The 18,774-nt window shown below is 38.7% G+C and overlaps 1 protein-coding gene across 1 annotated transcript in view; it reads right to left on the bottom strand.

Annotated features, from left to right (window-relative positions):
- Positions 1 to 18,774, bottom strand: part of SNAP91 (synaptosome associated protein 91) — a 63,170-nt gene that overhangs the window by 31,213 nt on the left and 13,183 nt on the right. Inside the window, exons 3-10 of the mRNA XM_059467564.1 lie at positions 12,796 to 12,938; positions 11,664 to 11,739; positions 9,785 to 9,887; positions 8,083 to 8,176; positions 6,809 to 6,920; positions 5,382 to 5,488; positions 4,159 to 4,200; positions 936 to 1,006 (exon numbers count right to left, since the gene is read on the bottom strand). Of these exons, the coding sequence (XP_059323547.1) occupies positions 936 to 1,006; positions 4,159 to 4,200; positions 5,382 to 5,488; positions 6,809 to 6,920; positions 8,083 to 8,176; positions 9,785 to 9,887; positions 11,664 to 11,739; positions 12,796 to 12,938 (748 nt within the window). The remainder of the gene's footprint in view (positions 1 to 935; positions 1,007 to 4,158; positions 4,201 to 5,381; positions 5,489 to 6,808; positions 6,921 to 8,082; positions 8,177 to 9,784; positions 9,888 to 11,663; positions 11,740 to 12,795; positions 12,939 to 18,774) is intronic.

Here is an 18,774-nt window from a genome sequence, read left to right as displayed (position 1 = left end):
AAAGTCTACTTTCTTTTAAAGAAAGTCAGAATTACTTGAAAATAACTACATTAAAAAGTATGAAAACTGTGAGTTGGAAAGTTCAAGCTGAAAGTTCTCCCACACGCACAAAAATCACACTAACAGTAACTGACAGAGCCTTAATCATAACTTAAAATGCACGTCAGTGCATTTGTTTGCTTTCATTATGAGTTATGAAAATACTGCTACATATTTTTAGAGCTGCTTTGATCTAAGAGATGAAAGGAGGAGCTGAAGATAAGGCTGCACCAGTATTGAACTAGCATCCATCCCATAAGTTACTTGAATTGGGTAAGTCCTAGGAGCTGCAGAATAGATTAGAAGATTTCCGGATCTTCTAATCACAGAAATGACAAAAAAATAACTTAATGACTACATACAAAAGCAAAGAGCAGTTTAGCTCAACTCAAAGAAAATATCTATTTCTAAATGTTCAAGAAAATCTTTTAAAAATACATATAATCATGCCTGCAAGTAAGTGATGTGTAAAAGTATGTACTTACCCTTCACTAAATTGCAAGGATAGCAACAGTAAAAGAGAAAACAGAGGTTTAGCTTAATCCTTCCTAGACTTAGCCATAGCAAGTATCTAGTATGAAGAGGCAAAATCATTAGAAAAGAAATAGATTTTGACGATAAAAGCCTTGGCAGCACACAAATCCCCAGTTTCTTCTAGTTTTCCTCAAGTAATTTCAGTTCATTTTGGAAAGTGTCTAGTTGTTCTGTGTGTTTCCCCCACCCCCATTAATCAAAGAAAAGGTTGCCATTAAGATGACTTTGTAAAGGAAAGCAAAAGCCTTGTCTTATTTTCTAGGTAAGTGACAAAAGGAGGTTGGGGGAGGCAAACCTAAACATCAAGTAATCTCACACTGTCTCCATTATGCCTAGGTACATGGTACAACATATATACCTACTTGTTGCCAGGTTTTTTTCCTTCCAGTGAGTTCAGATGTTGCTCAAGGGTCTCCATGAGACTGCTGGGAGCCTTGAAAGTGAAAACAAAGATACACATCTCAATGTATTGCAGCAATCTAACCACAGCTTGAAATCCAGCAGCAACTTCCCTGAAGTCCATGATGTGCATGCTCATGCAGTTACTTTATTTACATCAGTGTGGAAACAGTGGATTTCCATGCTAGAAGTATTCAGGCAAAACCAGTTTTAAAAAATGTATTACCGCATCCAAATTTGCAGAGAGAAAATATTTACCTCCACTATACAGCACCTGAAGCCTAAATCCAGGATGTGCTGCTCATCATGTTTAAACCAGTGTTAAACATGCACAGCATCCACAGGGTTGATTTTAAGATTCATGGGTTCAAGGACACACTTGGTTTTGCTGGTAGTGAGATCCCTCAACATCCCCTTTCATGATCAGAGGGTTAGAAAGCACTCGCAGCCTAAACAAAAATTCCTTTCCAATGCCCCCAGAAGGAGCTACCTTTGGCTCAAGACTCCCAACATCACAAACCTTACAGCTGTTCTCAAAATGGTACCCTGGCAGAGGTTACTGTGCAGCTAGCTTGAAGTGCAGAAAGATTTCTATTTTAGACTTCTATAAAAAACTAGGCTTTTTCAGGCATCCCTGATCTTGCATTTTATTTTAAGCAACCTTTTTGTGGTCAGCAGCCAATACCCACAGGCACTTGCTGTTACAATGGCAGATAGAAAAAGTAGCTGTAAATGCACACTGGGCTTAGCTATTCCAGTCTAAAAATAGAGCCTGAATAAGAAGACTGGAAGATCAACAAGGAGGGAAGAAACCCCTGAGAGACACAGTAGCATATAATAATTGAATATTTCATCAGGGTTAAAAGTTCATCAGTTCATCAGTCTCCAAACAGGGAATTCTCTTTACCAGTCTCTTTCAGATCAACCACAATTCCTGACAGCAATATCTATGATGCTTTTCATAAATAACATCTTTAATTTCAGGGCAGACATAATTATCAAACAAGTCAGTTTGTGATGCTTGGAAACGGGCAATCCTCTGCTCCTACACTGAAAAACCAGCTGGCTGGCTGAATCAGATCTCTCAGGATGCATAGCACCTGCTAGTACCAATGCACAGCTGTACAATGCACACTGCCTGCATATTGATTTCAGCATTAAATCCAGTAACTTAACATATCCAGAAATTTAAAACGCTCAAAATAATCTTAAATGACAGACTGAATTTAAATACATCCTACATATATAAGCAATGAAGAGACATCTTGACCTTGCTGCTTTTACAGGCATATTTATTAACTTTTAATTCATTTGGGCATAATAAGAATTGGTTAAACACAAGTGACCTAGCTGTAAGAATTCTCCAGCAAAAAGTAAAAAGTAAAAGGTAAAACAAAAAATTGCAGAGAGATTCAGACTTCTACATATTCAAAAAGGCTCTATTGTAAGATACAGTTGTGAACACATAAGTAAAAGCTATGTTTAAAAAGAAATGTTAAAAAAAAAAGATTGCATACTGTTACCAGTTATGTCTAGACATTTTAGACAGCTTTCCAGTATATTCAAAAGCTATATTTAATATATACATTAAATAAAGCTATATTCCAGTATCTTCAAAGCTATATTTATATAGCTTTCCAGTATATTAGCCAAATGTTTCTTAAAAGCCAGCAAGGTAATATAAAACTTATCTATCAAACAGAACTCAGAGAAGAAGCTTCAGAAAATTTCTACTCAGATGCAACAACTTGGACAGGAAATTCTATCTGGTACCCAATTTTCAACAGTAAACATCACTTAATTTCTTCTAGATACTGCTTTAACACTAGACAATCTATCAGCATTGTGCTGGAACCTTAGATATGGGTTCCCCACTAGCTACTAGGGACAAAACTGTCATACTTTAGGAAATGCCAGTAAATAAAAATGAGCCAGGATTTTTAGCTGCTAAGATGCTTTCTCAGCCTCCAAAATTTTGCAGGCAAACTATAAAGTCCAAAGATGAAAACTATCAACTCAAAATACCCTATTGGCATCACTTGTCTAGCTTTATAGAGTATGTACACATGGAGTGCCAACACAACCAACTTCTTGCAGAACACTACCAATTATTGCCATGGCTTGCTATAGGAGTATAGGTGTACCATTGATACTACATAGAATTATGTACCAATTGTCAGCTGAAATTCAGTTTTACTATTCACCTTTTATTTATTTCTCTCTGAAATACTCTGTCAAGGTCTCATCCATAGGCTGTACAGCATGCTAGCCTTAGCAAGTGAGTCCCCAGCCGCCTTTGGGAGAGTACAGCTGTGAGGGACCACCTGAGCAGAGACTGAAGTGGTCAGAAGTTGGATGAGATGATCATTGGAGACCCCCTTCCTTCCAAAAGAGCAGTTCTATTCCAAAGTGCTGGCTCATGGGGTGGAAGGTAGCAGTAACCAAGGTGCTGCTGAGCAAGTGCAGCACTGACTGATGACACAGAACAGGCTGAAGCAGATAGAAGTGCCACAGAAATTTATAAAGTATATTTCATTAACTGGTTTCCAAGTGATTTCTCCTGGTTTAAGGACTGAGTTCATCACAGACTGCACTGTCTGTGAGAAAGAAGAGCCCCTGAGGTACAGAGTCAGGGGAAAACACTGCATCAGCTATTTCAAGATTAGGTCTGATACTGCACACACTGCTTTTGTCTGCTGAAAGGTTGGCCAGACTTTATAGCCCCATTGTATCTGAAATCCACAAAGATTAACAATCCCCATCTTCTCATGATGCCTCACTTTCAGAATTTTTAAGTGGTGTTTAACTGAGAGAGACACTATTCTGATATTGATTTAAACCAGGCTTTCAAGATCCTATCAAAAACTGCATCAACAATAACTATGAGAACAGTTGGGGTGTGCAGCTGCTAAGTTGTCTGGGTTGCTCTTATGTTCCAGCTTTGCTGGCATCAAATCTGCCACAGGTGAACTCTTCATCATGGATCTCCTGTAAGTAAATATCCTCTTCACATTAAACACAAAGCCAGGCACCCAGGCCAATTTGTAAATGATCCTTAAAATGGATCAGCAGCTACAGCATGTTAGGTGGCAGGACTTCACCAACATTTGCATTCCTGCTGTGCTTTCCTAATTACAGAACTTTTATTTATTTCACAAATGCAAAAAGACTACAAGAGAAGCTTACCTGTGTAAGATCAGGGATATCACCTTTGTCAATTCCAACTTGCTGTGGAGATAAAAGAGTAAAGGTAAAATCTAAGTGCATTATTCCACTGCAGCAGGCATTAATTTTGAGTAGAACTGCTCTTCAACTATAAGGCACCCTGTCTTTGTAAAAATACTACAAAGTTAGAAAGGACATGTCCATCTTTCCAGTAGCTACCTTCAAGAACCTGCAGCACTTTTCTTCCCCCCACAAATTAAATATCCATTTAAAATAAAAGGATAAGAAAATGGAGCTTGATTTCACACACATGGACCTCATACTCTATACTGAAATACACTGGTTATATACTGTTGTCTCAGAGGAGAGCAAATTAAGGTCTCAGTCTGCCATCTTCTATTAATGGCCCTGTTGCTTCATGCTGTGTTTCTTCAGAGGGACTGCTAGTTCAGCTTTTGGAGAAGAAGAGCAAGCCCCACTTCACCTCTTAATCCTGAAGGAGAGTCACTGTAAACCCCTGTCCAAAAAGCTGACATGTGTCCCTAAAGTACTTTACTCCCTCAAGTTCAATATTCATATCTGAAATTACAAGCCATTAAGGAGTCTATCAGGCTTCTCTGTAGATAAGTCAATTAGCAAAGAAACAAACTTCTTTTCAGCTCATTACTACTGTCCATTATAATGAAGTATGAAACATGGAAAATGTGCACCCTGTGCCAAAGAGCCAACTACCACAAATGAGACTCCAGCAAAGGAGTTAATTAACCATGTAATATCCCTATTATCCACATAAGAGGATGATAACAAGGAGCAAAACGAGGACCATCTCACATTACAGTTAACTTAATGCTGGCTGCAAAGACTAAAAAAACAGACTTAAAAATCTGCATGCTTCTATTTCCAATTGCTGTATTTTCCTCTAATGTTCAACCCTGTCCTAGAAGTATGCATTTACCACAGCATTTCTCAAAAATATTGGAACATTTGAAGTTATGTCATCTGTTAATTTAACCAGGAAAGCTGAGTTTGGCTGCACCATAGAGACATGTAGAAGTCCTAAGCAGGCCTAACTATGAGACCTGAAGAAGCAGATCCAAGATCCAGATCCAATGGATCCAAGATCCTTTGAGACAGATGCTTAACAAGTGCAATTAATATTTTACATTGGTGCTAACAAACAAACAAACAAAAAATAATCACAAAATACTTAAGTGCTGGCCTCCAGAAGACTCAAAGCCACTTACCTCTGCAACTTTAAGAAACTCTGATACTCTGGTCATTCGAGTTAGAAATCGTTTGTAGATTTCAAGAGCATCTTTACATTGTCCCTTTTTCATTTCAAAAAATTTCTCTAAAGAAATAATGTGGTAAATTTCAGTTAAGATGTCTTACATTAGGTCCTATATCAGCAAGTCTTGTTTTCACAAAAATCATGTGTCAAGAATATGCCATTGCATTAATATTTACATTTACTACTTGGACATTAATCTAGTGGCATCTCTTGCCTAGTATAAGTTTAGAAGTTGGGCTTGCTGAGCTGCTGAAGAATTACATAGGCCATAAAATTGAACCTCAGCTAGCCACAGCACTGCCTGGGATGTCACTTTTTTAAAGACTGAAAAGTAAGCAGGCAAAGCATCTACTAACTTAAAATTCAAAATAATTAAGGATACATAAACACATACTAATATTTGTCCTTTTCAAATTGTCTTCACTCCAAAGAACTGTATTTTTTTTACTTAAGTAGTCCATTTATGTCCATTATTAAACACAGCTGCCACATATTTCAACCCAAACTTACACTTCAAGTAGCAGTAGACAGTGAAATTCCAACTGAATTTTTATGCCTAACCCATTGTGTCATGCTGGTGATCACACCAGGCTGCCTGAGCTTCAGAAAATGCTCACAGCCTCCTTTAGACTATGTAGGCTGATGGTAAGTAGGATTGTGGAGGGGATCCAGCTTTGGCAGTCATGCTTTCAGGCAGATCAGAAATGTTATTCAGCAGTATATAACTTCATACAAGGCTATCACATAATGTTATCACTCTCTACAACTACCTAAAGGGAGGTTATAGCCAGGTGAGGGTTGGTCCCTTCTCCCAGGCAACCAGCAAGAAGACACAGCCAGGAAGGCTTAGGTTGGACATTAGGAGGAATTTCTTCACAGAAGGGGTGAGCAGACATTGGAATGGGCTGCCCAGGGAGGTGGTGGAGTCACCAACCCTGGAGGTGTTTAAGGAGAAACTGGATGTGGCACTCAGTGCCACGGTCTAGGTGATAATGTGGTGTACAGTCACAGGCTGGACTTAATGATCCCAGGGGTCTTTTCAACCTAATTGATTCTGTGATATATAACAAAAGAATGTGGGCATCTTAAAAATGCAAAAGCTTCTAACTTTGCAGGGCATATTACACATGCTGACACAGCACTGTACATTTCTTTAAGCACAGATATGGTCACTATCTTGAAAGTGTCTTTTTTAAGGACATGTGATGATCCAGCCTCAGATAAATACTAATGTAAGAGGGTACAGCTTAAATTTTTCTCTCATTTCAGACTAGAAGAGTCAAGAAAAATGTAGCTTTAATGAAAGTAAAAAACTGAAGCAGATCTGAAACTCATTCTTTACTCACGTATGGTATGTGAGATAAAAGCCGGGTTACTTACCTAGTAAGTTAATAACCCCATCATTGTAGCAAGCAAAAAGCTTGATGAGATCTTTAAACAGAAGCATGAATGCAGCATTTATGACACCATTTGTCAGTTCATTTGGATGAACCTGCAAATAAAATATCAGTTATTTACAAAACAGGTGTCAAATGCAAACATTTTGGCTTACATCAGGTACTTGGTGCTGTTATAGACAGAATCCAGCACTGAAGTTTTCATGCTAAGACACTGAAGAGAATTTTGATTAGCAGATCAAGGATTGCTTCCCCCACCACTCCAAAACAATCCACTATAGCAGAGGAGTACCCACATAAACAGTAAGCATCTTAGCTCTGTCTCCTTCACTTATCATAGAGAATAGGAAGGCAGAGATGCTGTTTACAGTTTTAATTAAATGGACAAAAGATGTCAGTTTATAGCAGAGCTCAACAAAAGCTTAATAGTCTATGAGATAATGTATTTGGATTAATGATGTCAAGATCCTTTCTCACATTAACTTGGGAAGAAAATATGTGCTTATTTATTAAAAGGTCTTTCTTTTCTTAAAAATATCTCCTCTTCTGAGAGCACTATCACAATTCCTAAGCCATTTAAGGAACAGAAAGCACAATGAGACATGTACTTCAAAGCCTTTCCTCTGAGAGCTGTAGTGGGCTCTTCCACCTCAAAAATGTATCTTGCTGCCCACCAACAAGAGAAGAACTAATTCCTTCAAAAACCTCTTTGAAATGTTACACTGTGGCTTCTACAACAACTGATTCCTGGTTTTATCCTTAGGTCAGATAAACAATCCCACCAGCATTCATAGCATGATAAATGTATTGTACACACTTATTTCTATGAACAGTCTACATTACAGCAATTAGCCAATTTAGTCCACAGCTGAAAACCAGATGATGATTTTGAGGAAGCCAAACAATGTACATATGGTATTTTAATGGGGTTTTTCCTCCCCTCAAAAGAAGTTGGTTGCCAAGAGACAGAAAATAGTGTTCAGTCCTGCTTTGTCCATTTCTTCCCCCTGACTGATGCAGAAGATGAAAATCCAAGTTCTCTCTACAAAACCAAAAGTGCAAGCTTTACATTTCATGCATATGGGCAAGGGTCATCCTTGGCCATGATACCTCAGTGGGACACTGAAAACGGGATTTTTTGGCCCTCACTAAGGGATGAGGAGTAAAGCATTACCTACAAGGTGAAAGGTGTTCATTATAATGCATCATTTATAAGTCACTGCCCAGTGTTAATACTGCTTCAGCTTCAATACATACATCAAATTCAAGTAGTGCATCAATTTGTTCCTGTAATATTGGCATACTCTTCAGCAGCTTTTCAGGAGCCATTGTTCTCATTACACCTTCAGCTCTGCAAGAGGGAATACAGATTAGAATCCATGCTGTTTCCTCTCTCCCATCCCCCAAACTGATCTGTTGTCTAAAATTTATGCTTGAAACACCTATACCTCATTTCAAACCATTTCAAAACCACAGTCTGATTCTCCTGCTTCTCATGTCATCGTGAGAGCTGGCATGAAAAATCCTTTGCCCAGCCACCCTTCCTGACAGCAAACGAGGAAAGGTTTTGTGTTAGAGTGATGAATGCAAGAGATTGATCTCATTATGGAAAGATGACACTGGGAGCTTAAATGACTAACTAGAAATACTGTCACAGAAGTACCTAGAGAACTGATATACTTTGTGCACCAAGTTTATTATGAATAACTAATGACAGCTCATTGCTGACATGTCCATGGATGAGCAGCATTCCTTAAGTGTCATCCATAGTCTTATAGCAGTCATCAAGCATTGTCATTTTTATCTCTGATTATGACAAATCTGCACAAACGTCATTATGTATTGCCCTGTTCTGGCTGCAGACAGGTGTATATATATGCAGACTGGAAATGCATACCACTATTCTTACTTATTTTATGCTATATTCTGAAGCAGCACCTTGTTCTAAGCACCAGAAATAACAGGCATAGAAAGCCTTTCCAGGAATTTAGATCAAGGCAGGAACAGTATGATCCCCAGCAGCCCAAACTTAACTTCATTTAACACAAATGTTCAAGAGTGAACTTGTATGGTCCCCACTAAGGGAATGGTTTCCAGCTAACAGCAAAGCTGCTGTGGTGGACCCCAGACTTCCTGGCTGTTTGAGAAGCAGGAGAGAACAGCCTGGTGGTGATGCCTGCATTAACAGGTCAGAATCCCAAGCTGCAGAACACACCAGAACTGTCAGAAGGATCCTGTATGCAATTCATGATTAGCAGGAGCATCTTTAGTATGCCCTCCATCAAGCTGCACCTTCAGGGGGTGTTAAGCCACTTGCTGTGCCAACAGTGCTTCAAGAGAGCATCTAGAGCTCTTAATGTCCCAGTTAGAGCAGTCAGAGACCAGAAAAATGTCCTCATAAATACCAACACACAACTCTGTGCTGGATCAATTTAATTTTTTTTAACACAGTTCTTGTGGGAAATAAAGCCAGCAGTTTACAGGCTTATTCTGTTCAGTTTATAACTGCTTGCTCTCTTGCCTGCTAATAACTTCAGGTGTTCACTTCAGGCTTTGTTTGCAATCAGCCATCTCTCTTAGGGAAAGTGTCTGGAGAGTAATGAAACATCCTAAATGTAGTTTCAGAGTGTCTCCTTCTCCAAATCCTAAACTCAGTCTCACTGCAGCAAAGTTTAATTAGGGTAAGATTTAAACCTAGCATTAAATGCTCCCAGTTTTACAAGGCATCTTATTTTGGTCTTCAATATTTGTCTTACTACCCAGAGTAAGACAAATACCCTCTCCTCTTTGGGCAATTTTTAACCAATTCCAAGTACTTTAAAAATAAGGTTTTTCATTGTAGCTACACAAACCATATAACAACAAAGTCACCGAGAAACTAAAACTAAGTGTAATGCCACAATAAGGAATTTCATGGGTCAGACAACTTTATTTATTTACATATCTAAACTTTGCTTACCCCTTCTTCACTCTTGCAAAGTCAAATGCCATTTGTCTGTAGGAAAATGCTTTTTCATTCAAGTATCTACTATAACGCCTTATAAAGGTGGACATGTCATAACCTGCAAAAAAAAAGTTTCACATTTTATTATTAATTTTCATGCTTGTCAGAAATTCTTTAGTGAATTATAAGATACAGCCAACAGATCCCAAGATTCTATGATTTCTGTTACACTGTGCAATTTCACATACAGAACAGTCATTACAAGACATCTTTCAGCTTCTGAAGAAAAATCAGCAGTAGCACAGCAAAACAATCTATCACTGTCCTCTATTTCCAACAGATTCATACAATCCACCAGTAGCATGGTTCCAGGGGAAACCTGCTACAAGCCCCCACACAGTTATGGGGTAACATTACTTGGTGGCCAAAAAGTTACCCTTCTATTAACAGGGGGAAAATATCAATTTAACAAAAAGGTTTTACTGAACTGGTACATGACTTCCAGGACAAAGTTCAAGTTCAACTTAAACACTCTTGATGTTTCATGTATGTTAGCCACTTTGACTCTTATATGGACCTTCAAAATCCTCCTGACTTGGTTTACCAGAACAAAGAAATCATGATGACATCCCCAGAGATTCCTGCCTTCCTTGAACTGTTACACCAGAAACACTCAAGGCACGTATACTGTACAAGGCATCTCAAACTTCAGTGACTTTCAAGCCTATGACACCTGAGCAGTTAGTATTACAGCCTCAGTTTCTTTCTCTGAGGCACAGAAATGTGTGCAGAAGGCAACTCATCTTCCTCTTCAATTCAGGCCCCTTTTTGCTACCTTCTAACAATCCACACCCCTCAATTTAGTCACTGACTATATTTCCCCTTAATATCTTTCATCATTAAGTATCCCTGCCAATTCAAGCATAACACTACAAAATGTGATGCCTCATTATCTATGATACACTGTGCATTATCTATGAAATGGCAATCTAAGTTTAAAGAAAGTAGTGAAGAACACAAATGCATTTAACAAAACAATTGTTGGCAAACACCAGTGTCCTTCAGCATATATATAGACACATATATCGTGTTTAGCTTAGAGGAACACACTCAGTATTTGTTTAGCTTTGTTCCTTCTGTTACCACATCTAAAAGATGCTAAAGTTTTTTTGTGCCCCATGTCTACATCAAGAGATGAAATAATGTGGCATTGCTTTGAATTTGCCCATTATTGTAGCATGTCTGTAGTCTGCATACAATTTACAAGTATTCTCTGACAGCTGAAGAATTCTATTTTTCCTCTTTTCTTTTCTACCATGAAACAAGCTTTTCTTCTGTTAATTGGGGGCACAGGAAAATTCTCTAATAATTCCAGAGAGAAAAGCAGGCTTTGTAATATTCAGAGGGGAAAAGTCTTTAATTTCTGCCTAGACTTTCTAAATTTATTACTCAAATCAAATCAAAACCAACCAGTTCTTTTGGTGCCAACAGCCCTACCACTAAGAAGTTATAGTTCATGCCTGAAAAGCAGTGTCCCCAGACAACCAAATTACTCTTTAAGACTGAGTAAAATCCAAAAAACTAAATGAAAAGTTATCAGTTTCAACTTTTAACACCCATAAGAGTTAAGAAGACAGCTGACCCAGCCCAGATTTCAACCAGCACTTAAAGGATTTGTACAGTTTCACCTTTTGAGTAAAAATATTGCAGGAAATGAGAAAAATTGTTCTGAAGTTGTTCAGCAGTTCATTTGTGCTCCTGTATTTATTAAGTACTTACAAAAAGGCTTCAGTAGTGCATTTTTATCTTATTTATATCTTATGAATTTAGGAGCAAATTAACAATAGTATCTTATTTAAAATCTTGTTAAGATTATATGCATAAGTTGGCTTACCATGAGATCCACTTTTGTCCAGAAAATTGCTGAGGTTGAACAATGTGTTTCTAGATGCCAGGTACTGAATAAATCTCTGAAACACAAAGTAATTTTTCTTATCAAAGGCTAGAAGGCTTTGTACCTTCTAGCACAAGATTACCAAGTCGACTTTCAGCATACAATATGAAACCACTGATTTTTGTCTTAGCCTGCAACACCTTCCCCAAAACGTTTTGTCCATTCAGACTAATAACTTTTACTCAGAATCTCTAGTAAATATTCTACAGTATATATAAAAAATAGCTTATGTGCAAAACATAAAATATATTGTGAAAGGAGCAATAAAAAATGTTAAATTCTCAGGGATTTGAGGGAGCTCAAGATTTATCTGCTAACAAAGCACATATCCAGGCTAGTCCCAGACTTTTCAATCCAGAAGCCCGCAGTTTCAGCCAAGCTGAGGGCCTGTTTTAATAACAAGCAAAGCCCCTCATCAAACACAGGGACTAACAGCCTGAAACAGTTAGAGAAATCAGACGAGAACATTGACCAAAACTTGGAATGGAAAAATAGAGGTAAGAATTTACACTGTGAGAAGTTCATTGCATGAAAACTCTGTATATACAGCCAGGGAGGAATTGTTTCACAGTCATATTGAAGTTCTTTAAATGTGCTGTCTCTTTTTATGCAGACATACCTGTCTATACAGGTCAATAAAAAGCAAGGATAAGGATAACTTCATCTAAAAGGCTATCAAGCTAAATTTACAGCTCTAGTAAGATTTTAACGCTCATGCAAAGAAGGCTACTTGGATGTCAGTTTACACATGCCAAAACATCAAATTTGACCTTAGTCAAAAAATCTCAGGTAGTATTTAATCCTGTGTAGCTGTTTTCAGATTCAATGCATAAATTGTCAGCATCCTGGCACAGGCTGTATCTTGGTCTTTTGTTATGGTTTTGTAAGTGGAAAGACAGATACACAGTCCAACTCTGCTGCTAGCAGTAAGTTTTCTCTTCATCAAGAATCATTCCTGCCCTTTATTCTCAGGTCCTTTCTGGTTCAGACAAGATGCCTCTGCACTACTAACACTTTTGGCTTGGAGTGTGTTCAGTGCCAACATGGCCTTGAGAGAGCTGTTCACACTTACCTCATTGCCATGGACCATGAGATGATGTGTGGTGACTAAGGCTTTGAACACGACCACCCAGCTGCTATTCGTCGCTCGCTCAAAAAGCGTATCAGCCATCTGAGGGATATTCACGTTTGTTTCATTAGTTGCTTGGATCAAGTCTGTAGGAGAGACAAAAGGAAGGTGTTAGGTGCTACAAGTATGATAAAAAGTTTACAGCAGGGCAAAGTTCTCAGACCACCAGGCTGCAGGCCGTGGCTGTGGCAAACAGGAAGTTCAGGGCTTACATTCCACATTCAAAAAAAAGAAACCAAAACAATAACAACAACAAAAACTCCAAACTGAGATTATACTAGTACATGCTGATAGCAGCAGTGGTTTAACCCTTTCATCCAAAAACAACAGTCTTCCAACAATTCTGTCCTGAGCTATGACCAAACATTGCTCCATCTTTACCCCAGATGAAGTTAGGGTGCACAACATCATGTGACTTTACTGCCTGCAGGTTTTTAAGTTAATTGTCATTGTTCATTACCTCTGAGTTAGAGAAGTAAGTACTACTGAATTCTTCAACTACAGGTAACATGTCCAGCACACTGAACCCAGTCAGCAAAAAGAGGCATCACCAGAAACAGATACTCTGTCATCCCAGAGGTTGTTTTAATCAGCAAGTTCCAGCACACCTCCTAGAGCTTCTACAGACCCAGGAAGCAGAAGAGTGTATTCAGGCACTCATTAAGACCTCCTCAACAGCAAGAAAGAACACAAGGAATGACATTAGTTTCTACTGAAGCAACTGCACCTCACATTAAGAATAAGTAAACTTGCACAGAAGAGTGCAAGAAATTATGTTGAGCAGTTAAATCAAACAATGGGGCAGCAAGCTTTCCACTATCCTCTATATCCCTCAGGATCTGTGGTTCACTACATCCCCTGTTACCTACTGACTCCAGTTTGGCAGCCAGCAATTACCTTCTACAAGCTATCACCTATTTTTGAGACACAGCTGGAAAGTGCACACTGCAACTGCATGCCCAAAACCTCCGTGATGCCAGACACAGCCCTAGCAAAACTCATGGATACAACTTCATGCAAGACAAAGAGTACAAAACACAGATCTAACTGTAGGGCTGAGGCTTAAAATTGGAAGACCTAAGCAAAAAAAATTTACAAGTTTAACTACCAGACTAAGCATTATCTGAAATTAAAATACTCATCTTTTAGTTTCCCTCAGAGGAATCACTGTTAATGATTTCTTCCTTATCTCCAGAGTAGAAATTTTCCTCCAGTTGTTGAAGTCATTCAGTCATGACAGATATTCTACCTCAAAAGCAGACAGGATATTTTGTGACTGCTCCTTGCACACCTAAACTATGTGAGTCTACAGGATTCCAATTCACTTGGGCAGTAGGGTCACCACTTGGCAAACTTCCTTTCTCTCCCCTACATAATCCCAAGCAATGGAGAGCATAAATGCTGCTAAGAGTGGGAAGTCAAAACTCAGAATTCAACTAGTGATTCTGCCTTTGCAGGACAGGAAAATTCCAGAGGACAAATCTGTCTAAATAGATCAATGAGTCACATCAGGGACTGAGACCCACCTGATGTGTACAGAAATCCACACTGCTGTACCAGAAGCATTCAAAAGTTCAGGTTTTGGTTGGTTGGTTGGTTTGTGTATTTTTAAAATTCCTGGCGTGTAATCTTTATGGGTTTTTTACCTTCTATTACAAAGACTTCATTTATTTAAGATCCAAGATATCTCTAGCCCAGAGTCACAAGCTTGGGAAAACCATAGTGCTTGCCTGCATACAAAATTGTCTATTGTATGGGCATAAAAGCTGCAAGTTGTCCTCAGCTTCAGGCCAGGGGAATGATTTTCTGGGATGATACAGGAGACAAAAATTATGTGATCCATTTGCCAAGTTTGAATTGAAAATGTATGTTGTCATGGCATTTTGTTGTCTTGGTAATAGAAGATGGAAGTTTCTCGCAGAACACCTTCTGAAATGTGTTTACTTCTAATACCTCAGTAATACTACCCTTGAAGAAGGCAGTTCTGCAGACAAGGTATTATAATGGCAAAGCCACGCTATTGAATGACAGCAGTTCAGGATCACAGAGCTCCAAGAATTCTCCTTGATCTTGTGGTACAAACAGACCAATGATATTTTATTCTGTACTGCTGATTATTGCATTATAGAAGAGAGTGGTTTGTAAAAGCCTAGAAGCAAGTCACAAGTGGCTTACTCACTGTTTACCCCACTCCAAGATTTTACTGCAGGTGACCGCATTTGTCTTATTCATACAAGGAAATGCATCAAATTTGTCAGCTTTCAGTCTTGGGCTTCAGGATGCAGATTTCTGTGAAAGAGCAATGCTATAAATTGTGTACTGGTGCACTTTGGATAATGAAACCCCAGAGCAGTCCATCCACAGAGATGCTGGCAATGGAGACAACAAGGCACTGCTACATGATGCCACAGCACTGCTTCTGAAGTCACTCAGTCATTTCTGTCTCCTCTCCAAACTGCTGGAGGGTACAGCATCTCAGTCTGAAGCTCTGAATGTTTTAGGACATGAGTAATTATAGTGTGCAAAATAGAGAGGCATGATTAAAATTAAGTCTACTACTTTCAGTGCACAGAAAAGAATTAAACCATGCATGAAGATGTCGCTTGTCATCTGAGGCCAGAAAAAGGAGATTGGGGGTGGGGGAATAATTCTTGCAGAGCTGTTTCCTATTTAGTCACACCACAAAGATAAGGTATTCAAATTTCCTGGGTTTCTTTTCCCAGTATCACAGAGTCTCAGCTTAACCAGCAACCATCAGCATCTGGAATGAAGCACCAGCACAGCTAACTTTACAAAACTGAGCAGCGGGGTTTAGTGGCTAAGCTAAATTTTAAAATAAGAGTTGGAAAAAATAATTTTACTTTAATGTGGTAAGGAAGAACAGATACAAGGAAAAATAAATCATATGAAGGAAAAAAATCTAGAAACCACATTTTCAAAATATACAAATTCAGACATTTGCTGGGTGGACAAGAGACAATAAAGATTAGTCTTCCAAGGAAATCACAGGTACATTTGCTAATACAAAATAGCTAATTTTAAGAAGAAACAGATGAAGAACAACCCAACAGAAACCATATAAGCAATCTTGCAAAATTGATTCCATTTGGGGCACACACAAGTAGGGCAAACAAGAATTAAAGGTACTTTCCTGAAGAAGTTTCTGCTACTGCAGGCATCCAGTACACTGACAGCTAATCCCCAAACCCACTGAGCTCAAATACAAATTACAAGCACAGTCAGAGATCAGAACTGTACTGCAGCAGCAAGTACTTCTACCACAGATTTCACAGAAGTGAAGTAACTGGAGAATGAAGTTCTATATATGCTTTATTTGAATCCATTTGTTTACTGTGGGACTAAATCACAATTGTCAAATCACAATGTGCTTTCTCCTACTTCCTCTCTCCCCATTTTCATAGCTGTTATTTTAAAGACTTCTCCAATTAAAGATACTTTTAAAAATTATAATTTTACTTCAATATATTTTTTAGTTAAGCTTTGAGATGGAAAATTGATGGAAAATCAATGCAGTAGAAGAAATAAATGGTTATCAATTCTCTGACACCCTAACTTAAATCTAAACTGCAGTCTTTAAGCTCTTGGACAGGCCAATTTTTTCACCCTGATTAAAGACAACTGCAACTTAATAATACTCTAGGTTTGCTTCTCTTCCCTAATTCACACCTCCATTAACAAAAAGAAAAACCTGCCAAAGAGAGGAAGAATGGTGGAGGGTTCAGAGCCCACTAAAGGATGGGACTAGCTTTAGTGTTTGTTAAGGTCATAAGGCAAAAAAAGGGAACAGTAAGAACGTTTCAAAGGTTTCAGAATTTCAGATTCTTTCAATTTCATTAAAAACTAGTTTCTAGCTCTTTTTCTTAATGAGAGAGATTATACCATACTTTAAAGAAACTCCTAGTCCTTTATCTTTCCAGATGATATTCTGGATCTGGGCAGGGCTTTTTTCCTGTTTTGTTTTGGCCCCCCTGCCCTGTCCCCTCCCCCCCAAATTCTCTAATAAGCAGACCTGGGATTTCCCAGTTCATGATTAATTATTCACAATTTACATTTCAGTATGCAGAGAAACAGCAGCAGAGCACAAGACCTCTCTGTTCAGAGAAATATCAGTGCCAACTTAAGAGCAGCTGTCATTCCAGACTGAATTAACACACAAGCTGCCTCAGCATCTGAGCTGTGTCATACATCCAGTTCCTAAACTTTGCCAAATCTCTCCAGCAGTAACCCCTCTACAGACCTTCCTCATTATTACTCAAATGCTACAACAGACTTCAGGAGTTTTTTTCTCACTTATAAGTATTTAAATAATGCCTTGAACCTACTGAAAAGGAAATGCAGGATTGCTCCAAATCCAAGCTAGTCAAGAACAGAAAGAAGCAGCTCAGAATAAGAGTTTACAAGCATCAACTAAGAAAGTTAAGTAGGCAAGTAGGAGTAGAGTCCCTCCCCTGCAAGACAGAACTGTATTAGGAAGCTACTGGAGCACAGTGCTAAGCAAAGCAAGAGCTGAACTTCCCCGTCTGCAGAAACCTGACCACAAAATCATATCAGAAAGCAGAACAAAGTTACCAGTTTCTGCTTCTACAACAATTGCTCATAAGAACATCAGCTAATTTGAATGTTGTTGTCTTTGACTATCAGGCAATTCCATGGAAAAGAGTTTGAATTTGTTTCTGAGGTTATCATTTAATATTTATTCTTTTCACTTCCAGCGTGCCCTGTCTATACAAATGCACATCTTGGTCTGGCTTGTAACAATGACCCCAACAGCAGTGCATGCTGTCTCCTCCTTCCTCCCCAGAAGTCTGCCTCAAGTTTTGCTGTATCTCACATTGATGCCAGCAAGTCAACCTTTTACCAAAGTCCAGCATCTTGCAGATATTGCCTTGGAACTTCCATGCCTGTGCCAACTCAACACACCTAAACACAATCTCCCACTGACCATGTGCTCTCCAGGTATTTTACACTCCCAACAATGCAGCTGTAGCTCTCAGGGGTGCTACCTTCCTCTCTCCAGCTAGACTTCCAATATATCCTACTTCCAAAATAAACCTCAGACTCTCGTGAGGACAAATACTTGCAGCAGATCCTGAAGTTTGAGAGGTCACAACAATCAATCTTCGAACCACACAACAGCACCCCACACCAAGACAAGCTTTTATATACTCTTTCTTCCTCTCTGCCTACTCACAGGCATATTGCACTACCCAAAATATTAAGTGTTTTGCAGAACCTATCAATCACATGAAGGGTCTGCAGAGAGACAGGGTGAATGACTGAGTACTAGCAAATTTCTCTTGAAGTATCCTCCAATTTCATAACCTGAGATTTTAATTAACCTTAGAATCATCTTATTACCTCACTGCTCCTTTTAAAATACAACAGTGCATCACCTCCTATGTTATCAAATACCTCTTTTGAAACAAAGTGGAAAATCTACTGCCCATACACACTGCTGGATTTTATTCCAACATACTTCCATATGGTTTGCACCCCTCTTTCACCAACATATCATTCAAGATATTTGGCTTTAAGTCATCTGCAAAAATCACCCTAGCTCATAAGCAGCGTTACATCAGTTATGCTGCACTTAATTATTTACATGTATGGATTTTCCTCCTGAGAGGTTCAGGTTCAGCTCTCTTGGAAACAGGAAATAAAAGCCAACCATCAGATGGTCTTCTACTGGATCTAAAAGGGTGCAACTACAGCAGCTCTCTCTCTAATAAAGGGGGAATAAGCTGTCTCTCTAATAATGGGGGAAAGTGTGATTACACTGTGTTAAAAACAAAACAATCTTGCTTTAAGCAATTCCTTCAAGTTTCATGAACTATGAATATTTTTTACATAAAAGTTCCCAGAACTTAGAGCTCCACTGCTTCTGTGTACTGGGCAGAACAG

This window comes from Ammospiza nelsoni, chromosome 3 (genome assembly GCF_027579445.1).
Source record: "Ammospiza nelsoni isolate bAmmNel1 chromosome 3, bAmmNel1.pri, whole genome shotgun sequence".
NCBI lineage: Eukaryota > Metazoa > Chordata > Aves > Passeriformes > Passerellidae > Ammospiza > Ammospiza nelsoni.
The sequence above is the reverse complement of the archived record's forward strand: the minus strand, read 5'-3'. Positions and strand labels throughout refer to the sequence as shown.